Raw genomic sequence first — 24,199 nt, forward strand, 5'->3', positions numbered from 1 at the left:
GGAGAACGGAGTGGCGACGCGGCCCTGTGAGTGAAGCGTCATGCTGGTCAACAGGTGGGCCCTCGGTCGAGGTTAACTCCTCTGTCTCAGCTCGACCGGGCCCGGAATAAACAACACACGGGGGGGGGGGGGGGAGGGGTCATCCCATCTCCCTTCAAGACGGCCGTGCCCTCCTGCTGTCCCCTTGCCTTTGGATCCAAGGGCACCTGACAACTCCAGAGCCACGCGCGGGTCCATGTGCATGTCTAAGTGTGCAGCGCCGCACGTCTCTGCGCGTGTGCATCTCGGGGGCTCCTGTTGTTGGAGGATGTCCAACAGGATCAACGTGAAGGTGAACTGCAGAGCAGGCAGGATGTCCTAGTGTCTTCTTGTCACTGTTAATGAATACCTCCATCCCTGGGGTCAATATCCCGCAGGCTGTCAGCCGCTGTGCCTTCCAGCTATCAGCTCTCTCCCTCTCGCTCGCTCTTTCTCTCTCTTGTTCTCTAGCTCGCTAGAGGTCAAACTCTCTCTATATATACACACAGATAAATAAGTGGCTTCTATTATCAATATTATTTGGCACTTGAGCTCACCTTCCCCTAAAGGAAAAACATTTTTATTCAAGGGTGTATTGAATTGAAATGAGAACACAGATCTATATTGAGTTAAAAAAAGATTTACTATATCACTAGGCCCAAAATATATATTATATATATTACAAATGAAGTCCTATTAAAAAGGTGCCACTGCCTATTTACTTATTTAACTATCACCAGTATTTTGTTTACCAACTTCAGTTAAGGGTTCTAATTAGGATCCTCCTTAAAGATATGACATCATTTAACAAACAAACCAGCTGACCCTCCCAAGAGTAGTGTCAAAACAAGCAGGCTCTAGATTCCAAATGACGGCTACCTGCTAAACCTGTCAGTCGAATAGTACAACCTTCGGCACACAGTGTGAATATGAGATCAGGAAGTGCTGGCATGCGCCATTTTGTGCGTGCGGCTACTGTTACCATATGCAAATGGTGGATGGTTACAGGGGGAGTGAGTGTACTTATTTTACCATCACGAGTCTGACTAAGGAAGTGATTGACTAAGGAAGTAGAGGGAGAGTGCGAGTGCGAGTGCGAGTGTGTGTGTGTGTGTGTGTGTGTGTGTGTGTGTGTGTGTGTGTGTGTGTGTGTGTGTGTGTGTGTGTGTGTGTGTGTGTGTGTGTGTGTGTGTGTGCGCGCCTAGGGGGTGGAACTTGGTTATGTAACTTCATGATGCATCGCCCTTCTCATACTGCACGGTCCAAACGCTAGCAGAGTGTCTCACTCAATGCAAAACATGTCATCATGTGTCACTTCATAAGTGAGCAGGCAAACAAGCCCCGGGAAAAACCCAGGAGTGTGCGTGTGGTCAATACGCAAACTATGTTTGTGTCATCGCCACACCACTTCCGCCTTCTATTTGGTACTAGTTCTGTTTCCATTTTATGTGGCTGTTCCAAACAACGCTGAGGTAAATCCGGTACATTCCGGTATGTTCGCTTTATATCTACGCATGCCAAGTGTAGACACAAGGAGAGAGTGTGCTCTACGAAATGTACAGATAAACGATTTCGAGTTACGGCGAATCGGACGTGGGAAACTATTCTCGGTTGACCTTCCCCAGAAAGAGCGGTAGAGAGAGAGAGAGACCTCTCGTCCTCCGATAACAACGGGAAAACAAACACAATAAATCGTGATAAGAGCGCCGCATTAAAAACCCAAGACGGTGACTCTGACTTCCGATGCCCTTCTGCGGGAACACGGTCGGCACTCACCCATGACGGTGAGCTGGATCTTCCGGCTGCGGACCCCCGGGGCCTTTTTCACCTTGCACTGGTACATGCCCGTGTCCGTGGAGCGCAGCCCCGTCAGGTTGATGGAGGCGTCGCCGTTCTTGGGGTCGGCCGAGTTGAAGTGGACGCGACCTTTCATGACAGGGTAGCCCTCGAAGGCCCGGTCCCCGGAATACAGGATCACCTGCGGATCGAGACCCAGGGGAAGGGAGTGGGTGGATTTAAATAGATGACTTTAACAGATGCATTCAGGGCCCGACGAACCAACCAGGTGCTTAGCAATGAACCAGCCAAATAGCAACCTGACACGGGCGACTAATGCGTCGTTGATGTGTATTAGTCTGGAACCGCTCAGTTCCTTTTTTGATTTCGAGCAAAGTTATCAACGGGCTGGACTTAGAGGCCTCTTGACGCTATTGGATAAACCCACAATCAATGCCTCAATGCTACCCTTTGCATTCATTGAATTATCCCCACCCCCAATATTTCGAAAATATGGTTGCAATTGGCCTGACCGGGGCCAGGTATGCTGTCACTCTGTCGGAACGGGAGGGGGCCCAGTTACTTATGCCTAGCAAATAAAACATGAGCTAGCAGTCTGGTTCCCAGGCTACCAAACAAATGCTTAGAGAGAGAAAGAGTAACCGGGGAGAAAGAGAAAGTTAGTATCTCCCCGGTGCCCTTCAGCTTGGCAGCCTGAACTTGTTAAAAGCCAATTCGTGCTGCCCAGGTATGGACATGGAACAAACAAAGCCACCACTGTGTGGAGTCAAATCAACACCTGCTGTGTCAACAGAGAGTCGTGCCCTACAGCCGTAGTCACTTCGCCCCCCCCCCGCCCGCCCAACCCCCTCCACCAAAATCTGCTTGGCGCCGCTAGGCTACAAGGAAATGCCAGCAAACAAGTGCCAGGTTAGCAGGCAACAAGGCCTCAGGACCAGGGTAATAACTCAAACATTACAAACACAAAAAAGGAGAAAGAAAGACGAAAACAATGAACAAATCCAATCCAAATCCTCCTCAGTCTGGCGCATATTTCATTTCCATTTCCATGGAGACCTAGCTGGGTTGTTTGTTTCTGAACAGCCCCCCCGCCCCTCCCCTCCCCTCGCCCCGCCTCACCATCAAGCTGTGCTCCATGATCAGGAGCACAAACCTGGATACCCGAGGGTAGGAGCCGGAGGAGGAGAAGAGGAGCAGGAAACCGAATGAATAACAACTTAGACCAAGCCAAGATGAACATGAGGAGAACATGCATAATCAAGCCGCTGGAGGGAAGGGAAGGGGCTTTATTAAAGTGAAGAAGGAAAACAGAATCAGCGGGGGGTCTCCCGCTGTGTGTGCATAGGGCAAGAGCTGCCTTCTGCTGCTCTGCCCCAAACGGGAGCATCGTGCCATCGTGTTGTTTTGGAGCTCAAAAACAAATGTCGACCGGCAGGCGGTGTACATCTTGTACGCATTAGCCACATAAACAGGTAACAGGGTAAGAACTCCACCTGGTTCACAGAGGACACAGGGGGGGGGGGGGGGGGAGGGCGGGGGAGCGTATAATCTCCCAGGGCTGAGTGGGAGATCCAGAGCATCGGCAGTATTAATGTCGAGACGAGGCCACGGGAGGAGGAAATGAAATTGCCCTGGAGGCGAGGAGATGACAAGAGCTCCTCCCCTCACTCAGGCGAAGAAATAAAATCCACAGTGAAAAAAAGAGAAACAACAACCCTGCGGACATGTGCGCCGTTTATACACACACACACACACACACACACACACACACACACACACACACACACACACACACACACACACACACACACACACACACACACACACACACACACACACACACACACACACACACACACACAGTCTCCGGTGGACTACAGTGGATACCGACACATGCTCCATAAACACACCGGTAATGAAAAGCACAAGGGCGAGCGCCTGGGAGAGCAGTGCGCGTGTGTGGCAATGGGAGGACAGCGTTGGCGACCGCCACAGGTGTCACTGAGGTGGAAGCCCTGTGCTGCAGAGCTGCACCCAGCAGCACACAGCCTTGTGGGGGGAGAGAGAGAGAGTCATAAATGATGTCTCCTCTGGGCGCTTTGTGTCTGGCGCCGAGGACACAATGTACACAGAAGGGGAATGGAAAGGGAGTTGGGAGAGAGGTGGAGAGCAAAGAGAGAGAGAAATAGGGCGGGGACAATTTGAGAGGCAACACACACACACACACACACACACACACCTACTCTATTGACATCCTGCATCTTCCTACTTCGCATATGACGTAGCAGCGCTGCGCCTCCAAGGTTAAAGCGTGAACAGAAAATAAATAAAGACTGGCTGCGAATGACTGCGGCGACCTCAACGGCAGCCGTGGCCGGTCGGGAGCGCCGTAAAGCGTGGCGGGCGAGCCAATCCATCCCCCTGATATGTGACAGACGACGGAGAACAATTCACCCTCGACCGACGCCGTCTGTGCCCAAAGCCCTCAGAGGCTCATCGCATACAAATTTGCGACACCTCGTCCCGGGCAATGAAATGGCAGCAACGCTTTATGTCAAAACACAGCAGCAGCTGGAGGCATGACACATTGTTGTGAGAGTGTTGCCCTGCAACAGACGCCACCTCCTATTATTTACCACCATCAGATGGTGGCATTTTTTTCCTTACAGTTTTGTTTTGATGCATGTCCTCTTCATTGTCCCCCCTCGTGACGGCGAACGCCCTACTTTAGAAAAGAAAAGTATGCAGCTCAGCCCTGAGAACCAAATGCTAATGATGGCTACTGTAGGCATGCCTGGCATCCCGCATTGAAAAGCCCCAACAAAGCGGCCCGCATTAGCCGTGCTCTACTGGCCACTAAAAGACCCTCATGATATGTATGCTATGTCAGATGAAGAGCCCCGTTTATGAATGGACTGGGCGGTGGCTTCGTTCCACACTGCATCAAACGGACAAACACTTTCACTCTGATATATGGCTATATGGTCGATTTCGTGCATCTTCAAATGTGGGTGGTTTTTCCTGTTTTTTTGGACATCATTAATCAAGCCTGTAGCAGAGACAGATGTGTATAAGCTACAGTGAGCAAGCATGTGTGTGTCTGAAAGCCATTTCATATAATGTTAGGAGTTATGAGGCAAACGGCAAACTGATCATAGCTCTTGCTTGGTCCCCAAATGCATTTTGTTGTACAGATTAGTGGATCTCACGCCCCGTGAACAACAGATCATCATCTTCGTCATCGTCATGTCTCTGGGCCTCCGGAGCCCTCTGGCTCCTACATTCAGCCATCCTCCTTATCGCTGTCCAGCCAAGAAGCTCAGTGTCCTAATCATACTGTCTGGCCTCTGTCACATGAACTAAGCCGCCACAGGAAATTAATAGGCAGCTAATTAGTTAAATGACTCTGCATGGAACTCTGGACTGGGCAATGATTATGTAAAAAAATGTGTGTGTGAATAAAGTTAAAATCAATTTGCATGACAGTGCTTTGAGGGCGATGTTTATCAAACGTGAAAGTCTGCCTTGGTTTTGGCCAGTCCGAGGGGCATTGGGAATGACCTTGTGGATGGAGAAATTAAGAATACAAAACTCAATGTTATAGTAAATAAAATACACCATGATTAATAACATCTGCATACATACTCAAAGAGCCTGTGGCAGGGAAATGGCCCATATTGCACTCTAATTAAATAATGAGCACAAACAAGGAGGGATATTACAATAGGAGAGTTATTATAATTGATTACCGAATGAAGACCATAAATTAAAGCAGCCATGTTAACTCCCTCCTCTTGTCATCTCCCTCCGCCTTCTCTCCCAGTTAATGTGTTCAGCTTCCTATTGTACATAAAACCAAGTAGGTCACAAGCGACAATAGTGGTGTAATTGGAATAGCCCCTGATTTCCTACCAGGATGGGGCCCTGGGAATGAGCTGGACTGGGTCAGAGGGGGGAACATGGAATGAAGGACAAATAGGTGGGAGTATGAGAGAGTCTCCCCCCATAATGGAATTCTGATCCTGATTTCCAGTTTGGGCCAAAGAACCATTGGCCAGACAAGTGGCCACAATTTGGATGCGGGGAGACCACAACAATTGGTTGTGTGAGGCAGGGATCCATGGGATCAGGGTCAGTGAAGAGAACTGGTCTCTGTGACTGATGAGGCCACTAGGGGCCCAGAACCTGTAATGGGAGCCGCCAGCGTTCCCACTGTGGGAGATCAACCAAGGTGAACGCTCACACACACACACACACACACACACACACACACACACACACACACACACACACACACACACACACACACACACACACACACACACACACACACACACACACACACACACACACACACACACACACCTAGTGGTTTCAAGGAATCGGCCGTTTATTCATTATGCGAGAAACGAACCCATTGTGATGAAAAAAGGCCTGTGTAGCGCTGCGGTTGTGTATGCAGTGGTTGGTGGGTCAAGACCCATATGTGGGTCCCGCGGGACAGCTTTAGAAGGAAGCCCATGAACTAGTAAATGTTTCGATGTTAAATCATGTTTCTATGGCTATTTCATTGAGATTAGCCCCAATTTTTCCTGTTTTTGTTGGTTCAATGTGTTTAACAACACATGATGGCAGTTTTGATTACTGCAATATTAGTACACATGTTGGGTCCTGAGCCTAGACCAGTTGAGAACCACTGGTGTGTAGTATTTCAACTGCTTGCAAAACCAAAGACACTTCCAGAGGTAGTTTCATACACTATCACGCATGTGTGTGGAAGCATTCAAACATTTGCCTTGCCTCAAAACATTACACATTATACAGTGTCTGAAAAACACATTCATTGTAATCTGTTCCGTTCAAACAGAGACACACATTGAATTGACACGGGAGGAATTCAATTCTTTCACTTAACAAAAGGAAAGTACACATCCTGGCCTCTCAATTGACAAAAAAAAAAAAGTCACGCAGCACCACCATTTATTCTACTGATTGAAAATACTGAAAGTCAATCACTATTGGTTGGAACCTTCCCCGGGGAAGCCTGTTCCTGCACAACGAGACATCCGGGGAGAGAAAGCACAACTTGATCATTGTCAACCACTCCTGACTCACCACTTTGTCTTCCTTCTGGTTGTCGGAGGCCAGCAAGCTCCACTCGATGTCCAGGGGGGCCAGGTCTTCAGGGCCCAGGGTGAACTGGCACTCCAGCTTCACCGTTTGTCCGCTGGCTCTTTCTATGGTCAATGGGCCTGTGTTGTCCAGCTCCAGACCAGAGGCCAGGCCTGGATGGACAGAGACGGAGAGACCAAATTATGAAATGTTTTTGGCAGCCACATATCGTTATAGAACCACATGTATCATGACGGATAGCAGAATGACACCGTTTTCATTCAGACACTAAAATACATGAACAATTAATTATTTTTTATTTTAAGAATTTCCAATTTAGCTCTGCAGCGACAGACAGAATAAACAAAGCCAGCCAGTCTCATACAAAGCAGATCGGTGCTACACAGTTCACAACAGCGTTCACTAGAAAAAAAATATAGATATGCAACAGAGACATAAGAGATATGCTAAGTATGTAGCTTCAGATTAAAGTCCCCTACATCATAAAACCTGGAACCTGAAATACCTGTCACAGGTAAAATATGATAAATACCCCCAAACACATTTTCTGTAGTATCATTTTTGTGATGTTTTTTTCTCATTAGTATTCATTTCGGCAGTCTGTCTTTGGAATCCATTTTAGGACGGTCATGTTGATCTTTTACTTTTGAGTCAGCCCAGCATAAAAATGTTAAGCGCAACAGCATGTAATAACCCCACATACCACATCAATGACTTCACTGATTCAGCTTAACGGAGAAGGCCCTGTTTGATTAGGAATGGCTTCATTGAATCCTGAGGCAACTGCTCAGCTAATTGCCAAAGGTCTTCTGTGGATATTTATTTTAATGTTTTATGACACCCTTGCATAGCCCTTCAAAATTGTGTCATTTTCAAATGTAAATTATACAGTCAGGGGAAAAACATACAAAATCAAGTGGAACATTCATGAATTAATCTATATTCAAATACATTTCTGTATGTATCTACATAAAGAGTGTGTCCAATCATCCAAACAGCAAACAGAGGACCCCTGCGCATTTATTCTTAGAAATGCATGCACATAATTTTCTTGTGACATCAACTTGGGCTAAGAGTCTCTATTGAATAAGAGATTTAGGCTGAGCCAAGCAACACTCCCCGTAGAGAATGGAGTTGTCACATGCTGGCTAGATGCACTAAAATCCTTATGACAGCCTGCCGCCACCCACTTAACCAGGGTGGGGGAAAACATCATTGCTAAAGTAATGTCATCTTTCCCAAAAGACTGGCTGCTGCAGTGGGGACACACACACACACACACACACACACACACACACACACACACACACACACACACACACACACACACACACACACACACACACACACACACACACACACACACACACACACACACACACACACACACACCTCCAAGTAGTAGTCTGGGCAAGGAAAAAGGCTTCAGGTTTAAGATTGTTTTATCATGCCTCTTCCTCATAGCACAAAGCAAAAGTCATTTAGAGGTTTAGCTAAAGACTGCCAATTGTATGGAGCGGAAATTGAGTTATCTAGAAATAATCATCCCCTCCAATACCATTTTTGAATGCACCAAAACCAGTGAATTGTGCAATGTTTACTTCCTCTGCTAGCAGACTGCTTGAATAAAAAAAGATTAATCTGCTTTTTAAAAACCAAGCGGAATATGGGGCTGACCAATCGTGCCATGGAAGCTTCCAGAACCTGTTGGACTGGCCGTGAGGGGAGTAGACAATGGAGGGGCGGGGGGCTGGGGGTGTGAGGTGAAGGACCCTGCCTCTTCCCATGACCATCAGCCCGGGTATACATGGCAGAAAAAAAATGAAGCATTGCTCTGGGCAACAGCACCGACAGCTCTGTTTAAAAAACACACCCAAACCCACATACACAGAGTGACAATCTCAGTCACACCCGCCCCGATTTTTGAGGCCTCCCCCGAAGCCTTTGAGCATTTGATACAGTCGACCAGAAGCTTTATCCTTCGCCCACTATCAGCAAAACCACCGCGGCTGGTGACAGACGCCCTTGATGGGAGCCATCCATCGCAGTGAGGAACGGGCAGGCGAGCTAAGACAGCGAGAGAGTGAGAGCAAGTATCATAGTGGAGGAGACAATCCGACATACGCATCCGTCAATGTCAGAAAGGAGGCAGGGCTTGGCAATCTGCGAGACACAGAGCCATGCGATGCATCCAGAGGGCTTTTACTAGGCGGTGCTGAGGAGAGATAGGGACGCAGCGAACATTGTTGGAGAAAGAAATAATACGTCACAAAAACTAGTGTGATGCTTAGGGTATTTATTTTATGTCACTTTCATCACCGACTTTCCTATCTAATCAAGGAAAGGGCAGGAGTGATCTCTACCGCCATTTGTATCCATTACCGGATAAGACGGAGCACTGCACTCATACCCGAGGTGACATAAAATACAAATGGCATCTCTCGGTCTGACTGGCTCACAAAATATTGCTGTAGGGCTCAGGTAAAAAGGGTCACAATAAAGATAAGCCGTGTGCATGTGTGTCCGTGTGTTATTTTAGATCAAATAAATACTGTGACAATCAGTGATTTAAATACGGTTCACAGCGAGTGCACATTAGCCCGTTTGAACCCATAAAAAAAGATGTGATAATCATATATTTCAATTCAGACAATGGGAAGAAAATATGTGCAGAGTATGATGCAACAGCGGGTCAACCACTTTGGAAGCAGCCCAACTTGCCACAACACAGTCAAGGTCAACCAGTTCTTCGCCTGAATACATCTGTCTTAAGGTAGACTGGAAGAGATCTAAAATCTCTTGTTTTGTAGCATCAAAAATGGCAGCAGCTAATCCAGTACCTACTTAAGCAGGTAGAAACTATGCTTCCCGACTTCGAATGTCTAGGTAGGTATTACTATTCAAATATCTCTGGTTGCCATTTCAGTATTCTTGTTTAGTTATTAAATTACATTGTACCGTTTTTGTCACGTCTAACAAACAAAGGCTGGTAGAAGGTAAGCAACCGGCCCAAGAACATGATTTCATACAATTCATTTCATTTGAAAGAAGAATTGTCAAATTTGCAATGTGAAAGAATACTTCATAATATCACCACATTGAGTTCTACGGTCTAAACGCAGCCTGAGACCTTCGTTCATGTTCAATGAATAATTAATTGATTAAAAACGCCTACATTACTCAAAGTTAAAAAAAACACTAAATACAGCCTCCTATTATATTCTGTAGAAAAGTGTATGGCAGGTAGAAGTAGACATATGAGACCATGCAATTCAGCATGCACGTTATTAAATATGTATCAGTAGAACCAGGCCGGTTCTACAATGGTAAAACCCTAGGGTAATGAGAGGCATTTGAAGGGACACACAACACACTTTTTCCACTCTTACATACAGGTGCACAGATGGCCTCTCACTGGTGAACAGTATACAAATTAATATAACAGATGTAACCGAGCCCTGTGACAACGTTCCTTTAATCATTTTAAGAAGCCAAAAGAAGACCGCTGTAATATCTCTGGAGAGAGACGTCGCAGAGATAAAGAAAATAATGAATACAAAAGATTACGATGGTTTTTCTCTCTCAACAATATCCGGGCAAAGGACCATCAGCAGTTCCTATAATGTGCTTGGACGAGGGGGGGGCTTGTGTATGGTGATGGTTCTGCGGAACAAGACATGAGCACACAGGTATGACTCCCCCGCCTTGTTGTCAGGAAATAACCTTCGACCATCAGGGGCTGACTCACAGCTGGACAAAAAAAAGAAAATGAAATAGGTGCCTTAAGAAAAGTTAATGATTAACGACCCAGGTAGTCTGGGGGAAAACCCATCAGCCATTGCCTGTATGGCTAGAATGCCTTCTCTCATAATCTGCAGCAGCCCATGTAGCAGGGAGGGGATTTATTCAGAGTAAAGGCACCACTGCCAAAGCAAACAGACCTTGGTCCCAGACGGTAGCACAGGCTGATAATGGTCATTATTGACAGTCGAAGGGAATGTGGGACCAATATGAGAAACACTCTTCTGGTAAACAGTGAGCCGGCGGGCTGGGAGGATGTGGAGGGACGGAAATGAATTCACACACAGTATTACAACACGCACACATGACTATACATCCACAGTAGTGATTGACCGATATACATCGGCTGGCCGATTTTTGCGTTTTTTACGTGTATCCTCATCGGACAAGTTATCTTTTATTTATTTTATTCCCCCGGCATGATTTACACAGTTCAATAAATGTTCCTTTTTTAAATTGAGACTTGTAAACATTCGTTACCATCATTGTGTCATTTTTATGATGTAAAAATGATACATTTGGAGCAGTATCGGCTCCAAATATCGGCTAAGAAAATAAGAAAATTGGTAACGGTGTATCGGTCATCGGCTAAAAAAAAAAAAATCAGTATTGGCCCTAAAAAAATCCACATCGGTCGATCCCTAATCCACAGTGGGAGAACATCTAGTGTTTAGTGCTCCATACTACGCATGGGTGTTTAGTAGCAGAGCCGTGCTGCTCTGTGGGGGAGGCATGTGCATTTGTTAATTAAAAAGATTGGCCTCAATACCCATTCACGGCGCGGTGTGTCTGTGTGTGCATTCCTTGGCCAGCGAGTCCTCTCCCGCCCGCCGTCTGACACAGCACTTCCCCCGTCGGCGATGCTGGCCCGGAGACCGGGAATGTGGGGGTGTCAGACCCCCAACCCCCAACCCCCTGCGCCTCATCACTCTTGGCCCATTCTCTCCCCCACTCAACCTCCCCCCCCCTCCCCCCCCCCCACACACACACAAACACCCCTGATTGTGACGAGCGAGTCCCTTTGGCCCCAGATCCCCGCCTCAGTCTTGCTGATGGTACACCGCCACTCCACCCAGCAGACCCCCATACAATGGAAAGTGAATCCCATCTCCTAGCAACCAGATCTTTACACACACAGACAGAGAGACGGAGAGAGAAAGAGAGAATCTGAAGAGAATAGGAAGAGGGTGGTGTATATGGAGGTGCTCTTATGCCACTAGGAATTCACTAAGGACAACCCAATCGATACAAGTAGCTCCGTTCAGAAAATGAATAAAGCGGAGACAGAAATAGTCCACAAACCTTAACAACTTAGAGACTTTCCAGGGATAGAATCCGCTATTTGAAAGCCTGCTCAGATTAGTTTTATTCGGTGAAGTGTGCACACATGCCTTGAGAAAATCCCATTTTTATACAGGAGCGATTTGTCACATGGTTTCCAAGTGGACGGTAGGATAAGATAGGGAGCTGTAGCTCCCTGGAGAAGGCCACGGTGCCCCCACGTTTCGAGCCTAATGGCCTCTCTGGGGCCGGGCCCAGGGGGGGGAAAGGCCATCCAAGCCCTTGGTTGGGGCGGCGCTGGGTCATAAGCCTCTTTCACCCGGGCTGACCTTTCACCGTAAGAGAGCACTCCTGGGGAACAGGGGGGCTTGCGATGGAGCCAGGTCGTACCAAAAGGAGGAGACGGTGGGCTGTATCTATTTCTGGCTCGCATGGCCACACGTAGTCAACGAGATCAGAAAGGATGACTGAACGCACCGCTTCGTGTGGGCGGTTTACGGGGCCATCCACGCATTCATGACCCATTAACGGGTAAAAGCCTTTTGTCATCCAGGTTCTGACCTGTCAAACTGAAATGCTCTGTGCAGCTTTCCCGTGCTTTGGGAGATGACAAAATGTTAAGCGAGATAGGGTTTCAGCGGAGCGGTTTCACTCCACAAAGCCATGTGGAAGGCCTAATGAGGAGACCTGCTGAGCTCACATCCTGCCCTCAATAACAACACCTGAATGGAGAAAAGGAACAAACTAGCGACGGAGTGGAAGTTATTTTTGGGACGAGTGACGAGAAGCCTGCCGATAAGCGCGTGGTTAGCCGTGCGATGATTCATGAAAAAAAAAAAAAAAAAGCAGTGGACTGATAGTTAAGGGGTTTAGTGTGAAACAGGGCTGAAAACACATGCAGTCATGCATCTTTATAGACATGGGGGGCCAGAGGCAGTGGTCACACTGACCTACTTGACGTGCAAAAGACCTGAGAGAGAGACCCTGAGAGCTAAGCGTAATACATAAATAAATACATGAATAAAATGAAAGCCGGAATGGAAGAAAAGCTCAATAAAGAAGCAATGAAAAGGGGCTTTGGAACACTCGTCCCCGGGTCCCCTCTGTGAGAACTACCGTATTTAATTTCCAACAACCTGCGAGCGCCGAGCTCCAAGGTTTATCAAGTGGTACGGACGTGGCAGGCTGAGAGCTCTGGTCGCCACGTCAATTCTCCTGCAATTCCCGGAACGCACGACCCGACGGCCGTTTGAACACAATTGAACATTAACCGACGAGGACTCTCCCACCGGAGCTTTAGACGGCGTTCATTTATTTTTAAAAGGGGAGCCGGGAAGATGGAAGAGGGGGGTGACTTTGGTTATTGGTGGTGCTATGAGGCCAACCACACTAACACACGTCATTATTCTAATCAGATTAGGTCAACATGAATCCCCTTCATACCTAAATCCTTGACCTACCGGTGGCTTAGGAATCCCTATTTATAAATAAACACACAGAGATTGTGGTGGCTGCTCATGCAGCGAGGCAACATGCCATGCCTGTTGATATGTGCAACCGCGGGGAATAATATAGGGAATGAATATAACCACTGTTGTTTTCCCGGGCATAGACTGTTTAATGAGCGACACATGGGAGCGTATACAAGGAAGAGGCGGCGGGAAATGTTTGTATTCCTTAATGCATGGTTAATCTGTTCATCAGAATTCATTTTGCGTGCACTGCAGTGTTCCTCACGGCTCAGCCTCTGGGAAGCGTACAGCTTTATTTATAGGCAATGCATTACCATTTCACAAGGCGCAGGCCACTGGATTCAAGCAGCTGCCGCTTGTCTAACCCCTCTCCCCACCAATAGCCACCATCCGGGAGCCTGACACAAACCATTGCCACCAACCCCCACCCCCCCCAAGAAGAAAGCTTCTTTATCTGAAAGCACCCTGAGGAGTGAGATAACAATGTCCCTGTTCCAGAGACTCTCACTTGTTACCCCCAGTTTGAGGAACTCAAAGCACGCCCACACCATAATATTCTCTCACACACACACACACACACACACACACACACACACACACACACACACACACACACACACACACACACACACACACACACACACACACACACACACACACACACACACACACACACACACACACACAGGGGAGTCCAGGGATACATAGTGTGCTGGCGACAAATACAGGGCCTGTTCCCGTCATGGAGCTGATAGGCGGGAGGCCATCTCAGGCAGCAATGCAGATAGACCACTGATAACACCTTATAAACAGCCTGCTGATAGCACCCCCATAACAAACAGGGAGAAGGAAAACAATGGGGAAAGAAAACACACAACAGCAGGAACAAAGAGCCAGTGTAGCGGTGCCAGGAGCAAATTAAAGAGTATAAAAGGGAGAATATGGAGGCGTTGCATAGGAGGTGTCCCCTGAGATGTGTTGCCTTGGCAAATGCACCTTGTAGATGTTGTTCGGCTGGGAGAGCGGCTTGCCAACGTGTTTTCATTTCAGAGAGCGAACCTGTAGTTTAATTACAAAAGCATGTCACCCACGCTTCCACAGGAGGGGGTTGTGTGCGTGTGTGTTTGCCTGCATGTTTGTGTGGAGAGGAGCTTGTAGTTTGCCCACAAACAATCCCATAAATGTTCATTAAAAACACTAAGCTGGATTTGTGAAGAATTATAAATAGAAGACGTTGCCTCCATATGCATGTCAACATGGAACCACGGTGTGAGACCCATCGAAGCCAGGGTGCTTAGGTTGGCTCGTAGACCCGAAACCAAACAAGGATACAGTTGAGCTGGCTTCCATTAATGATTGACTAGTGCTGGTAAAGAGACATTCCATCCCAGCGGATAGCCTAGTTAAGGGCGAGGACGGAGTAAACACCCTGGTGATCCAGTAGATATAAACATTTACCTTACTTCGAATGGCACATTTTGTGCTGTGCAAATTGAACTTACTTTTTCGGGTAATTGACCATTGTTTTTTTTTTTTTTTAATTGGAAAGTGACTTTGATTGAATGGTTTGAAAAGAGTCTCAGAGCCATGACGGCTCTGAATGCTTTTGGGGAGCGACCACCTGGCCTAAAGCAAACGCTTAGAGGAGCACTCGAGTAGAGCGGGGATCGCTGAAGTGACTGTCGCGAGGGGGGAGCAGGGGGTTGGGACTGACGGGGTCGGGGGTGATGCTTTACGACATCGTATACCCTCACATTTTCCCAGGGAACCCCTCCTAATCCCACTAGTGCACAGCACGGCAGCCATCGGCAGGCGCCCTGGCTGATCCCTCTATCACACGGTGTTAAAGGAGACTTTTAACAGCCTCTCTTAAAACAAGCTTCATCTTACAAAGCAATTTGATTTTAAAAAATTGTGCATCTGCAAGTATGTATTTGCCGGCAGATTCTTTCCTCTTTGGAAGCTAAAGCATGAGGAGACACTGTAAGGGAAGGCAGATGGGTATTTCTGCACAGCGCTTTCCAAGTGTTCACTGTGAAGTGAGAAATGAAAGCCACATGTCTCACAGGGGTGTAGTCACAGGTCCGTTTTGCCCACCTCGACAAAGGCGTGTTGCTGAGGAAACCTGTCATACTCTATTCAATCCCCCCTCTCCCAAAGCTAATAAAATCTCTGATATCCTGTCGGACAGACCCCCCGTTTATCACCCGGTTAGACCCCCAGAGTGAAAGCATCTACCCGGTAAATTTTAGCCAGCATGGCTGCACAGTAATCTACTTGGGTCGTACACTACTCTGTCAGACTCTGGCCTTTGCCCGGGCCCCCAAGAGCACAATGCCAGCTTTGATCTGGGGGGCCAGCTCCGCTGACCAAACACAGACAAGCCAACTGCTGCAGAGAGCTGCCACTTCATTCAAACTGCAAATAGACCCACATACACACAATAACACAACATAACATTCGAATAGGGGAACATGAGCACATACAGAGGAGAACATTGTGGATATCATATTAAAGTATAATAGGAAAAGGGGCTTCTCGCAAGTACTTAAATTCCTGTTCCTGTTTGTAAGCAGAGCGAGAACATCCCCACTTGAAGAACATTTTAATAAACCTACCTATTAAAGAAAAGATTATTAAAAGACAGCGGGAGATAAAAAACGTACACCTAAAAAGGTTTTGACCTCAAAGCGATTTGCTAGGCTTAATCTATTCTGAAATCTATCTAATATTTAGCTTAACTTTAGCTCACCAACATATAATTTGGCCCAACCAGGATGTATGAATAAAGAGGGACCGGTTTGTCTCACTCCTGGATATCAAAAAGCGTTTCCTCATAGCATTTAGGCTGAGTTTCAGTTGAAGAAACATCCAGATTTGGAATTTTATGTACACACGTACTAGACACAAAGAAGTTCTACTTAAAATCAAGGTGCCAGGGAGGTCGAATTTGCCACACATGGACAACTAAAATAAACCAAATGTTGATAACAATGAAGTAAGAAGGCCCGTGGCCGGCGGCCAGAACACTAAAAGGATTGAGGTGCGAGGGCAGCCTTTAGACATGTAGGCGTATGTGAAGACCATCTTGTGCTCGGCACAAAATGCCTCCCGATGCATTCCAAGGTTCCTCCCTGCTGTCTGAAGGAAAGTGAGCTCTCCAAAAATGGGCCGGATCAAAACAGTTGAAATGATTTTACCTGGAATACCCCTAGACTCCTGGATGCCCGGAAATGCGACCCTGTGTGGCTGAACTCCAACTATCCATTATCAAACCTTCAATAAATCATTGTCATACATAAGACCACATGAACCACCAACAAAAGGGAGAGCTGGCATTGCAGTCGGGCTGACATATTTCTCTGCAATCTGTCTTTGCCTTGGCGTTAACACAAAGCGGCTGTCAATTGATGAGATTATTTGGGTCGCAGCTGAATTCCCAACATTGTGTCAAATCACAAGCGCATTTTCTGCACATTGCCGCACAAGATAGTAATGAGCAGATCTAGATGTAGTACTTACACAGTAACCCATTTTCTGTGTAGTGCAGAACCTTGTCAGTGGGAATGGCCTAGAGGCACTCAATGAGCTGGTCTTACTCATGTTGCTGTTGTAGTAGTAATAGTAGTCATTATTGCCTCCAAGGTTTCGGTCTAAATTTAGTTCTACTCCTTTCCTCCCAGACTGTTGCATGATGCTGGCACCATTAACACTAGTAGTAGAAGTAGTTCCAGTAGTAGAGATGCACAATGGCTTTGGGTGTCATTTCAATTGTGTTGCCCTTATGGAGACACTGACCCAGACAGAGTCAACACAATTTCACTCAACAAATATTGAATTTTCTAATTAAAGTGCCATGGGGACAGTGCGCAAAGAACAAAAAATGATGTATTGACGAAGTACTTTGCAATAACCACAGAGGATCAATATCCCTTTTTAATGCATCTGTTCCATCCCTAAGCCCTTGCCTGGTGGCTGTGGATCCGGCCACTGGGCAGAACACAGCCTATATGAAACGTGAAACAACATGGACAAACCTTCCTGTCCTCTGTGGAATGGTTGCGTTACAACAGGACATCAAGATAAGCTAGCTGTTAAAAGATAACACGTGGGATCAGCCCTGGACTCCTTTATTTAGTTTCTCCCTCCTCTCCTGCCTCTCAACAGGAAGTAATATCAGGCCTCTGTTTAAGACAAGTCTGTTTGATCTAAAGTGCTTCACAGATGGCAGGTGTGGTAAATATACCTCAATGTTGTGCCCAGCGGGAGGTTAGCCTGAGCCAATGTCAGTTACCGTTAGCCCTCAACGACGACCAGCGGGCGAGAACTAGCCTCCGGCTCATGCTACCAGTTGCCACGCAAAGAAGGCTTGTGATTTCCACACTAACATATAAATGAATAAGTGGCATGAAACCATGGTCAAACATTAACACAATTCTCCATTGCATGATTTTAATAATCAACAACGTGGATGCTAGTGCAGCAGTACACCAACCCCCCCCAACCTCCAAAATGCTTCTGACTTCTCTAACATTTTTTGTTTTTATTTTTGGCGCTGGGGAATAGATGACACTTGTCAGGCTGATTTAGACTATACGAGTGTCTGGGCGGCAGAGATAAATGTTGTAAGCCCTGACAGCCGCACTGCACAAATACAAGGAGTCTCTTGCTACTGGATGCAAACACTGCAAACCGTGATTTTCAACGCTGGGCTGACGTTCAATAGGTTGGTGGATTCTGTCTGGCCAGCATGTAGAAGAGGAACTTTGATCACTTAAGCCCCTGAGACCAACCGGACCCTGACCTCCCTGAACAATATTGAGCGTAAATGTGCATCAATGCAGATTACTACCATGCTATATTTGACTTCAGAGCATTAATTGCATCTGAAACGATGTGCAGTAGCATGCCGTTCTGTACTTTACCACAGCTAAGCAAATCTGACATATGCATAGAAGACAGAATAAGCCCCTGCTGAAAAAGAAAAAAAAAAACTGATCTGGTCTCAGTTTGTGATGTTGGAAAAAATTATCGACTGTACATAATAACTCAACATTAATTCAGTTTAAATATGAATTATGTAAAGTTGCTACACTCAGGCAATAGCAAGCATAGACAAATAGGTTTATATGCACCACAGATAATAGGAGGATTATGTTAAAAAGGTTTCAAAGGTGGCGAAAAACTATAGCATAACTCAGTCCCATCTTCAATTTGGCAACGTGTATTTGGCTCTTATAAAATATATTTGGTTCACAAATCATGCTCTTGGATGGATGCTGCAGCCTGTTGCTATACCATGTCAGCCAACACATTAAAGTCGATGTGTATATGGACATATCAGGGGTCATGCTGATTTATGGGGATTTCAATAATTGTATAAATAAAATCACATCCTATAACCAAAACGGCTGACGAAACCCAACCAGCTAGTGCTGTGCTTGTTTGCACACACAGTTGCACAGCCAGTTAGAGCTGAATAAACACGGGTATGGAGTTTGTTCTAATTCTGAAAGTATCCTGTTTACTAACTCGGAGGGGCTGAATCTAAAACATTGCAAATAATATTTTTATCAACAAGGACATACAGGAGGATTATCTACACATCTAAAAATTACCATGCCCCAAGTGGCTCTGAATCTTTTTTTAGCTCCTTGAATCATCACTGAAATTATGTAACTTTGGTAAATACAGTCAAGCTCAAATTGGCCCAATGAATTAGGCTTTGCAATTTCAAGAAAGAAAAAGTAAGTCTTAGTGGGTGTCTGCAAACTTAGGGGTGCAGGGTACTTGGGGGCAGACATCCAAATATTGTGTCTCATCTCCCATGAATCAAACATTAGAAATAGTTTTGTTTTAAAATCTATTGACTTATTTGGGTCAGGTGTATCAGATATCTTCTGACCTCACTGCCAAAGGATTATGGTGCACCTTTTATCGCCTATAAAATCAAAAAATGGTATTCATGCATTTGGACAAGGGAGTTGGAGATCGCCATGCTGCCTCGGAGACATAACGACTTCTGTAAAGGAGAGTTTATAGGTTCTGGAAAGTGTGAATGGGTGCTCCTACAGACGATTAAAAACTACAACTCTTAACAGTTGCACTAGTTTAATGGTCTGTGCACTGCATGCCCAGCTCAAACATGAGGGTACAACCTCTTCCCACAAGGTGCTGGGTATCACAGGGAATAAATGTATAGTTGATGTTGTGCCAAACACTGCAAAACGATGGTGAAGCCATTTGGGCTAGTCTAGAGGGGAATGGGGACCTCCCTATGCAATTATCGTCCACTTGGAGTGAGCCAGCCAGCTTTGCAGCTCTGTGTGCGGCCATGAATTATACATGGTCTCCATTAAGACACTTAACAGCTGTTTCCTCGGGAGCCTACACACACAGCCAGAGCTGCTGCAGCCTGGGCCCTTGTATGCTTTGCATGCTTATTAAAATGGGAGTCCATGTGATTACGGTGGTGCAGTAATGGGCATGCTGACCACCATAAAACAGCCAGTCTCTGGGCTATTTTCAGTCCAATCCAATTTCTGCAGGAGTATGACAGGGAGGGCTGCAGGTTTCCACAGGTTCAGGGGAGATGTACCATGGTAATTAAACCAGTGTCAGTGGTGGCTTGTTGACCTTTCTATGCCTTTTGCAGAAGGGACTCTAGCAGATGTCCTGGCCATCGTACCACAGAGAAAGATCCTGCAATATCCCTGTGCAATAAACCAGGTGGTGGGGGGGGTTGGCCATCTAGTGAAGGTTAAGGACCGTGATGGAAGGTGGCCGGACATAACACAGGTTTATATGACACCTGTCTGTGAGTGCAGGGCAATGGGAGAAACCATTACAAACGTGGGACCGATAACAGACAAGCTGTGGTAATGGCCACCTCCAGAGTTGTATGTTTTTTGTATGCCAAACCCAGCTGCTGTTTATTACTTATTATACGTCTACCGGTCTTGGTCAACACTCAAATTTGTATTCACGATAGTAAGAAATAGTTTGACTTCAGGAGAAACACCACAATTAAACATTTTAAAAGATTGATTGAAAAACATGATTTTTCTTTTTAGTGGATGGTGTATTATGTTTTACAATGAGGTAATGGCTCCATAAAATGCTTCTCCAACAGCTGCTACAACTTCCCCCTCCTCAGTCTCTTAGTTCCCCACCACCTTCAGAAAAAAAATACAGGCCATTTTCAAGATTAGAAGTTTAATTAGCCATAGTGTACAGGGAAAAGAGGGTAGTGGTAGAAGTGGGCATACCACAGGAGGAGACAAATTAAAACCGTATTCTTACGGAGCCATGTCAAGACAAAGGCTGGATGTCAGCCGTTAATAACGCGTTAACAATAAATAAAACTTATCTCCGAGACAAGTGTAACAGCCTCAACTGGGAACAAAAAAACATTCTCTTTCGGAGTAGCAGAGACTGACTCTGTTCAGTAGATAAAGTGAGACAATTACTCCCCCGGCGTAGCAATCTTGAGAACCTAATCCCTCACACATTGGTCCATAGACACATCTTGCAGAGCGGACTAGTGTTGCATTAAGCTGAGCTGACACCCACCTAGCTGGTGGGGAGCAGCGGGCTTCGAACCAACACCTGCAGAGGCAGCACCCTGGGGACCGGCCTGCCACATCGAGTGCCCTCGCACAGGGATGTGCGAGGGCTAGCTCGCATTCCGTGAGAATAATATGCAGAAAGAACCAGAATACATAGTCATGAAGGACAAAAAAAAGGAAAGTAATTTAACCAAGGAGATGAACTACTAGTCACTGACTGATCTTCATGTCAGTTGAGGCCATTTCATTGTTCCACCAAAACAATTTGAAAAAAGGGGTGCAGTACTATGCATGTGTTAGGCATATTAAATATTAAGTACTATCAACTCCATCTGTTACAAGTCCGTATTTGATTGACGAAACGTTTTGGAGCTGAAAGAATTTGCCAGACATGCCTTCTCATTCAGTTCAGGGATGAACATTTCTGAGATTGTCAGTTATGGTGTATGTAGAAACCTCTAAAGCCATCAGAGTGAAGGAAAGGTGTCTATTTGTCACTGGGCCCATGATGCCTCATTAGGAGAAGAGGGAGTTAAGGGACTGAGCCAGGCACAGCGAGAGGCTAAGTGATGAATGGGATAGGGATCGTCCAAACAGAGCGTTGCCTTGATGATGATGACCGATGGCTGAGAATCAATGCCATGGTGACCTTGTTTTAACTGTTGGGTACACATGAGAGAGAGTGGGAGTGAGAGACAACGATAAAGAGTAAGCGATAATAGGAAAGACTCAAAACAACATTTTTAATTGCTAAAAATGGAGGGTTAATAAATGGTAAATCAACACAGAGACTAGGACAGCCACCTTTCAGTCATTGCCAATCCATATAAATAAAAAGCATATATATTCACACACACACACACACACACACACACACACACACACACACACACACACACACACACACACACACACACACACACACACACACACACACACACACACACACACACACACACACACACACACAGTTTGTACCTTAACCAACAAGTTGGAAATATGCCAAATGTGTAAACAAAAATGTTTGGTTGTACACTTGGCTTTCATGAGTTTGGAGTTCAGATAAGTTCCCAATATCTCTTATTCAGTGTTTTGGCTTCAGTCCCACGTCAGGGCAGTAACCACTCTCAATCTGTGAATAAGAGATGGGCATGGAATACAGAGTGGACACACACTCATTAAAACCACCATGAAATTCCTTAATTAGATCTCTCGCCTGCAATTTGCTCATTCTCTAAATGAGATATGAGAAGGACAAAGCCGCTCGCAGCGCGGCTGATGAGTTTAGGCAAAAGCCCCCGCAGACTGCGTTCACACCCTGCTACGGGGGGGGGAAAACAGGAGCAGGCTTGTACATCTTCAGCATGCTAAAATATTGAAGGAGGGGCCTCTGAATATTCATGGTTGGTCGTCCCCGTCGTCAGATTGTGGAGGACAAAGTGGCGTCCCCAGAGTGTAATCTGATTCTACATGTTCTGGCTTTATGTCCAAGGACAGGGGACTCCGGGGCTCCAGGGCTGCGTGCAGCCGGGTGGGAGGTGATGATGCTGCCGTCCGTGTTGTTGGTAAGCCAACAGGAGGCCCGCTGGACCACTAAGCCAACCATGCCATGACAAACTGAATGTGAGATTGTGGCCCAAGAGCCGGGGCTGGATTAGAGCCTTGATGACGGCACACGTAGGACTGCTCATGTCTGTGAAGATTACGGTTAGGCTAAATAACCGTCTGCAAGGAAACCCTCGCAATATTGATACATAAACACAGACTGTCTGCTTAAAACTGTGTATAGCTAGCTGGGCATTTGGCCATCCATGGAAACTGGGCTAACGCGTTGAAAACTGCTACGCCTCAAATACACAGATCATATCCATGGATCAGGTTTCGTTTCACAACACAATGTATTGTAGAGCAATTCTACTGAGAAGACAACACAAGGAAGACTGTAAGGTGGGGGAGGGTAGCTATATTTGAGCAACACACACACACACACACACACACACACACACACACACACACACACACACACACACACACACACACACACACACACACACACACACACACACACACACACACACACACACACACACACAGTGTTTTCAAAAGGTATCCTAGCAACCAGCTCCCTGCCAGAGCTCTTGAAGTGTAGGATTACCAGGTAACAGCAGCCTCTGCCTGCTTCTGGCTTTCCTTAACCTCAACCAGTTGCTTCATTTCCCCCTCCTGACCCAATCAGCCACAGCTGAGAGGTTATTAGGAGAAGATATGGGAGAAGACTTGGACCAACTGCAGCAAGGATCGGGCTCGGGTGAAAAATAATCTGGCATCAAATCAAAACTCTCCCATCCAGAGCTAAGGGGATGGTGAGTTAGAGCAGGCATCTGTTCCAGCACCGTCCAAAACGGACTGACGTGCCAGGCTGGGGAGTATGGGCAGCATAGCTCAGGAATTTCCTTTGAAAATGGATGGAAACTGGGTCGATAGTGTAGGAGACTCGATAGTGTCCTATATGTACATGTACACAGATGATTCAACAAATCCTTAAGAAAAACCTACTGGACCTCAAAGAACCTCTTGATTTTAGAAAAGTCTAATTCTACCAACTGTATGGCAAGGGCTACGATCTGGATGAGTGTAATGTGTAGTCTGGCAGATGGCGTTTTTAACCAATGTCACAACCCCAAGCATCCTTAAAACATATAATCTCTAAATAATTATGTTTAGATAATAAACATGTAAGTCATGATAGAGATAATGCATGGTTAGCATTATTGTGCATTTGTAACTGGATGCAACCAAATACAAGTCTCATTCACCTTTGTAGTGCAAGTATCAACGGAACATCATCTTGATGTCAAGACAGTATTGTAAGGGTGGGAAACAAAAAAAGTAGGCAAAACACCACACCCTACACCCGTTCTCTCTCGGGTTTACATAACAGGGAGGGTTTGATTAAAGCACGCATCTCATTATACAAATATGGAATTAAAACTGAAGAATAGAAACACGTCCTCTCATAACAATGTTGCAGGCAGGACCTGGTAGTTTCAATCAAGATTCCAGGGCACTAAAGGAACAACACACCCATATATAATTAGGATGAGGAATGACGAAACATAATTAATAAGT

At 46.1% G+C, this 24,199-nt stretch overlaps 1 protein-coding gene across 1 annotated transcript in view; it reads right to left on the reverse strand.

Moving 5' to 3' along the window:
• Positions 1-24,199, reverse strand: part of cxadr (CXADR Ig-like cell adhesion molecule) — a 33,121-nt gene that overhangs the window by 7,784 nt on the left and 1,138 nt on the right. The window contains exons 2-3 of the mRNA XM_084474464.1: positions 6,931-7,100; positions 1,795-1,996 (exon numbers count right to left, since the gene is read on the reverse strand). Of these exons, the coding sequence (XP_084330590.1) occupies positions 1,795-1,996; positions 6,931-7,100 (372 nt within the window). The remainder of the gene's footprint in view (positions 1-1,794; positions 1,997-6,930; positions 7,101-24,199) is intronic.

Source organism: Micromesistius poutassou (genome assembly GCF_964030765.1).
Source record: "Micromesistius poutassou genome assembly, chromosome: 10".
NCBI lineage: Eukaryota > Metazoa > Chordata > Actinopteri > Gadiformes > Gadidae > Micromesistius > Micromesistius poutassou.